This window comes from Asparagus officinalis, chromosome 3, assembly GCF_001876935.1.
Source record: "Asparagus officinalis chromosome 3, Aspof.V1, whole genome shotgun sequence".
Lineage (NCBI taxonomy): Eukaryota > Viridiplantae > Streptophyta > Magnoliopsida > Asparagales > Asparagaceae > Asparagus > Asparagus officinalis.
The window spans coordinates 56,030,313-56,037,200 of NC_033796.1; the positions used below are offsets into that span (position 1 = coordinate 56,030,313).

Consider the following 6,888-nt stretch of genomic DNA (forward strand, 5'->3'; position numbering starts at 1 on the left):
ATACGTGTAAATAATCCACATAGATTGCTACCTGATTTTTTAGTGACAATGCGTCATAGACTTTAAGCACCAGAGATAACCATCCATTTTATGAAAACTCCATGTTGGTTGCTATCTATCAATGTGAAAGCATCACTAATATATAGATAACCACCCATTACATGAAAAATCAACGAAGTGTAAAAAACAACACAGATAACCACCAAGTAGCAAAACAATGTACCATGTAATCAACCAAATATATGGTTGCTGAATGCTTGGATAGAAAACGGGGGAAGCTACAGAAAGGCCAGTTAGATCACTTGTAGACATGAGTGGGTATGGTTACCAGTTGTACGAAGGTTAATCTTTTCTAACATACCTAAACAGATTTATGATCACAGTAAAGCTTAAAACAAATAACATTCAATTTCATATATAAATGTAAGCATGCTAGATTAAATCACAAAGCATTAGCTACCAATGTAGTAAAAAGTTACATATAGCTGTAACCTAGAAAATATCTAAAACGACCAAATATAATAGATGGTATCAACACAAGCAAATAAGCAAGGTCCTAGAAAATTACAAGCAAATCGGAGAGGTTCCTAGAGATTATTATATTACAGAAAAGAAGCAATCTTCCTAGAGAGTACCAAATTACAAAAATGTTTCTAATGACTTAGGTAGTAGAAAGTTGCAAACAACACAAAAATTATAGTGAAGACTTCATCAAAGACCAGTCTCAGTAGTGTTGCCATATTGATGATCGTGACAATAATCTACCCACATCTCTCAAGCAATTTGATTCCTACATTACTTCCATTCATTCCTTGTTTGAGTTTGTTTACACTACGTCATGTTCTGAGAGTAATCAACTACATTCTCACCAACCTCCACTAGTAGAAAAATGGGCATCCTTGACGGGCTTTCCCGTCAGGGATGTCAAATTTCCCGTCAGGGATATGTATCCTTGACGGCGTCCCGTCAAGGATACGTCGTCAGAAAAAGTCCCGTCAGGGAAGAAACATCCCTGACGGGCCGCTGTCAGTAATAAGCATTAATTGTACAAAAAGTATCCATTTACATATGCATCTGCAAGTCCTAAATCAGCTTGTGTAGCAATCTGTAAACATGACGAGTGCTAGTAAGTTGCCACACTAATATCAGATGCAAATTCATAATTGTTGCTGATTTATGCCAAATGATTGAGGACTTATACAAGAAGTCACTTAAAAAAATTACAGAAAGGGGGGAAAACCTTCCAGTAGAACAAAGGAGTGTGAACTTTCAAGATGGATTCCATGTGACTTTTCGTGTTGATTCCTTCAAAAACAAAACTTGTACCTCCTCCTTCTAGCAACCTGCACAGTTTAAGCAAAAACCATACATTAGGTGAAAGTACTATAGTTTCACAATGTTTTATTGGGATTACATGAATTTACTCATCTTTTGCCCTGAATTTTTTTCAAGCTCAAGTGAAGCTTTTGATGCTGCCACTGAAGGAACAGGATGGCGTGTCCTCCATTTAAGTTTAGTATGCCTAGGAGTACAGGGAGGATTGAGAGTCACAAGTAAAGGAGGTTCAGTTGGACCAAGATTCTACAAAACACAAACGAAATTCAATTAACTAAATTGTACTGTGTATGTGGACGCTAATTATGCATCCATCATATATCTCTTCTGAATTATCTACCAATAACACGTGACAAGCCTGCCACCATAAACCAAAAGTTTCAGGACAAGTATATCGAAGTATTTTTATTGTGTCATGCATATGCAAGCAAATGAACTCAAGTATATGTACACAAGGAAAGGTATAAATGCACATTATATGAGGAAATTAGCAATAACCATATCCATCTGGTCGCTGTCTAACCCATGTTTGTTTATGCGTGATGCAGTTTTTGTAGCTGTATCAAGCCTGTTATGCTATTGCTTCTAATTAGCATATTCATTTATCATCGTTGTACATGTCTCCTGACTATCTTAATCAATTCTCCTCATTTTGTTCTTAAATCAAGCTATCGTTGATTTCTCACAGAGGTACTTATTACTTATCCTATTTTTAGTATATAGAGACTTGTCCATCTTAATTTTTTTATTCAGCCTCAATTGCTATCCTAAACATCTTACACTATCATCCTACATTTTGATCTGTAAACAATGATATTATTAATGAAGTTTGTGTGCTCAAGAAACAATGTCACAGAGGAATATATGCACTTAACTAAATTGTACTGTGTCTGGTCTCTTCTTGTTGCAGAGTAGCCAACCAAATTAGTGACTTGAACTCCTTATCCTCATAGACTTTTGAGGGGGCTTATAACTCACTGTAGACAAAAAGAAATAATTTCAGGGCATGTAAATACATCACAAGCTCCTGAAACAAAAAGATACATGGAACTAAACTAGTTGCCTCCATAAGCAGTTTTCACCTTTTAGTCTTCTTCCATAGGAACTTCTGGGAAATTCCATTTGTCTTCAATTTTTTTACAGATAGCAGAGACTGGAGAAGGTACGCTTGTCAAGGAAAAGGAGCTTTTCATTTTAGCGTTTTACAAATGACACAATTAAAACAATTGCGACCGTAAAATTACTTGAACTCCATGATGGAGGTCAACATTCATAATGGAAGATCAAATGAGAGAAAAGAAATTCTCCAATTTTTCATTCGTGATAAGAGAATATCAGACTGTCAGAAATAACATGACAAGCTCATCTTATAAAATGGAAATACCTTGTATGAGCATGACAATTCTGGCTTGAACATAACAATAGGATTTCTGATTTTATGCTTCATGTGTATGTCCTTAGTTTTAATGATTGTCTAGAGCTCTGATACTTTGGTAGTAGATAATTTTCAACTTCATTGATAATATCTTTGTTATTGATGATACCAGACACCTAAGAAGAATTTACTTAATTAGTGTTGAATCCTATCAATGACAATGAACCAACAGAATCGCATGATATCGAGATGACAATAAAACTTCGTGCGCTAGTCGTCTAACTGCCCAAAACCGCCCCCCCCCCCATCCGCCAAAAAAAGAAAAAAAAAAAACATCAAACACACACACACACACAGAAGCCAGGGAAGATAGACCATATGTTAGAAGTTCTGCAAGTGAGAACTTACTGCACTGATCATTTACTTTATATACAAACTAAATGTGACCCTCAAGAGTATAATCTGTCAAACCCTGATACAAAGAAAAAACAACACCTACAAAGTTGTTAACATAATATAAAAGTCAAAGTCGCACCTTGAATCCCATTTTGTTGTCAAGACAAGCATGCCAGTCTGTTTTCATCTCTTTTAACGGAACTTGACCATGAGGCCTGAGATAAGCATTATGAGATACTTACAATTATATATCTAAAAAAAAGAAATAAGTATTCTTGATCCCATGGGCACACTGTTCCTTTCTATTATCTTTAGAAAATTGGCAGCAAATCACATTGTCACATTTCCCCGAAAACATGACTGAGTACAGGATACTACATGAATCCAACAACAACAACAATGATAATAATAGTTTACATTTTCTATCGATCTGTGATTAATTTACAAGCAAACAAACCTCATCAAGAATCTCGACGGATGTGACTCCAGTCTCTTCTCTCAATTCTCTAATTGCAGCACCTCTTGGATCCTCCCCTTCATCTACACCGCCCTGGATAATAGATACACACAAAAAAAACATAAAATTGGTAATTTTAATTCTTTTCTTAAGATTAATCGTATATAAAAATATTTTGTACAGACACCTAGAGAAATCACAATCACCTGAGGCATTTGCCATGCGCGAGGGGGTTTTGCAACAACATCCCGTCACCCGTCAGCGATGTTCATATCCCGTCAGCGATGTTTACATCGCTGACGGTATCGAAAAATTTGTGACGGCAACATTTCTGACGGTTAATCCCGTCAGCGATATAAACATCGCTGACGGCATTGTCCCGTCAGTGATGTTGCCGTCAGCAAAACCTATTTTCCTACTAGTGCTCCTCAACTATTTCATCATCATCTTCCTCAGTGGAAAAATCTTCATTTAATATTTCATCACCTGGATCAACTGTTGCAATAAAGTTATGCAAAACAGTACAAGCCAAAACAATATCCACTTGTGAACGGAATGAAATTGAGGCTTAGCACTTAGAATTTTAAATCTGTTTTTTAATATTCCAAATGCAGATTCTGTCTTTGACCAGACGGATAAGTGCCTTATGTTAAATAGTTTTCTTCAATTAATTAGGTGTCCTCCCGTATACTCTTTCAAATGATAACACACTCCACAATAAGGGGAAATAAAGCTGTGCATGATAGTATATCCCGCATCACAAAAGTAATATTTTCCTACAATTTATATGCAAAAAAAATTTAAAATTATTTTATGACCAATTAACATGCCATGAACCAAACAAGTGGTGTTAAGTTTTATTTACCATCATAAACTATTAAACCATGGGGTGAAGGCTTAGAAAGGACATCTTAAAGAATTCTATAGTCGTTAGCTGATACTTCCCACCCAGCCAACACATAGGTAAATAATTTATTAGGAGCGTAAGCGGCTAAAATATTTTGTGTAATCACTTTGTGGCCTCTAAATTGCGCAACAAGTGAAGTGGGTTGCATGGCGTCAACATGCGTACCATCTATCATCCCTATACAGTCCTAGAAGACAAGTAACAATACCATACATATAAAATAATTATGAACTAATTAATCAATTATATCTTAAACTAGGGATAGTATAGGGGATTGTATGTAATTTCTAGAGGGACTTCACTAGGTGCTTGTTTCATGAAATCACTGTGTAGATGGCAACTCCTAACATCTTGTTGAGGTACCTACTAACTGTTTCACCGGATCTAACAAAATTAGACCGCACAATTCTATTCTCCGTTTTATGGTCCAAAAGATTTAAGAACATAGCAAGTTGTTCTTCAACATTGACACGCCTTGAGTCTTTCAATAGACCTGTCCTTCTCATTATTCTTGCAAGCTTTTAAAAGCATAAGTTCGCAATCGTACATATCCTCTACAGCTATCAATATAACCATGAGTTATACAATCCGTGAGTGCATTTCTATTACTTATATTATTTGCAACTCTCTTGAGCGTAGAGGAATATGCTTGCATCTCGCTCATAATCTCCTCATCACTGTAATTACTAATATAATTACATAGAGGTCTTACAATAGATCCTCCTAACAAATTCTTCTTCCGTAGAATCCATCAACAATATCCAAAATTTTGAAAAAATGTATTATTCATAATAATAATAATAGCCAAATTAACATTTTGTTTTGTCTAAGCTTTTATTAAAGAGTCCTTTGTGAACAAAAATATCACACAACATCAACAAATATAAAGGCACCAATGATAAAAAATAATCAGCAAGTAATTAAAAACTCTACATTTTATGCACATTTTAGTTATCTCTGATTAGTGCAAACAAAGTAATATACTAATTAATATGCAGCTCTAAACATGTAGTACAAAATATTGAATAATACGGTATGAGATAATAAACATGCACTACAATACAAAGCACTTTAGTCTCCTTTTACACTATGAAATGAATAATAATACAAAGCAAATCATAGTGCAATAGTGAGCATGCAGTACAAAATATTGATGCATCTCCCATTTTTTTTAATAAAAATTTATTCTTTCATACTTAAATCACTAAAATACAGTAAGAGAAGACATATCGAACATCAAGATCCAAAAAATAATAATAATAAGTATGAAGAAATCAGAGAATATGCCTTCCACTAGCAGATTAATAAAGATCAGCATTATCTAAAGCAAGATCTAAAGCAAGAAAGACAGATCGACTGTAGAAGCACAAAGATTTGAAATCCCTTCAAATCGAACCAAATAATACGACAGATCCAATTTCAGAGAATATCAGTGGGAATCAAGCTAGGGTTTTGGAGCGCTAAGAAGTATAGGCGGGAACGAGAGAGAAGAGGCGGTGACCATAATAATTGCCACTGGAAACTTATACGCATCCTCTCGCAAATTTTTTTTTAATCACAAAAATTAACTATGCCACTCATTTCCGAGCGTTCAGCTCAGAATTGGGCTTCCTAAAAATGGTGACGACGACTGATGTTTTGATAAATCAAAAAGCCCATTTCAAAGCCCACCCAAACTAAGGAACAGAAAACCCTTTTAAGAAATCTGCCCACTTGCTTCAAGTGTCAGAGCTGTTTTTTGCCTTTTTCTCTTTTTTTTTTTTTTTGGTTTTGGTTTCCAGCGGTAAACAAACAGGTCCTAAAAGAACAAACACTAGTGGATCACAAGTCTTCAGTCACATCATTGTGTCTCCCAATTTTGCAGACCTGATGCCTCCTGCTGTGGACTGGACTGGGGAGCTTCCTCTTATCATCTCAAAGCTTTGGAGAAGCTCATTTCTTAATCATAAATAATAACCAAATAAACATACTACCTGGTGTTGGGAATTTGCCGAGAACAAACACAAACGCCGATCAAGAAGGTTAAACTATCTAAAACTATAGCACTAACATAAACAAACTATTTTAACGTGGTTCGGCAAATTGCCTACGTCCACGGGGCAAGAGGGGAGAGTTTATACTATTAGAAATCAAGAGAATACAAATAGGGTTACAAATCTTACCAAAAACCCTCAAAACAAGCTCTCTAGATCCCTCCAAAATCCTCTCTCAAAGAAAACAATAAACCCTCTCAATGACTGCTCAAATTCTGCCTTGCACACACCCTAAAAACGTGGTTTAGGGTTATATAGCAACCCACAACGAAGCGGGTCTGGAAAACAACACAGGCCAATACCCGCTACACGGTCGACCGCCGAGCCCATGTCGCGATCGACCACAAAAAGTCCAGAGGCCAACCCAAACTCTGAGGTCCAGGCG

General features: G+C 35.9%; 1 protein-coding gene across 4 annotated transcripts; it reads right to left on the reverse strand.

Moving 5' to 3' along the window:
* Positions 1,085-3,789, reverse strand: LOC109832296 (nudix hydrolase 26, chloroplastic-like). Of its 4 annotated transcripts, XM_020399718.1 has the most exons (5): positions 3,770-3,789; positions 3,564-3,656; positions 3,246-3,321; positions 1,429-1,581; positions 1,085-1,343 (listed from the first exon to the last, which is right to left on the reverse strand). In XM_020399718.1, the coding sequence occupies exons 2-5, from the start codon at positions 3,566-3,568 to the stop codon at positions 1,308-1,310; spliced, it is 270 nt and encodes an 89-aa protein (XP_020255307.1). In that variant the 5' UTR covers positions 3,569-3,656; positions 3,770-3,789; the 3' UTR covers positions 1,085-1,307. The 4 variants fall into 4 exon arrangements, 2 of the variants coding, with proteins under 2 accessions (XP_020255307.1, XP_020255306.1); XR_002244689.1 differs by lacking the exon at positions 3,246-3,321 and adding an exon at positions 2,211-2,312 and having other exon boundaries at positions 1,085-1,581; XM_020399717.1 differs by lacking the exon at positions 3,246-3,321 and having other exon boundaries at positions 3,770-3,783.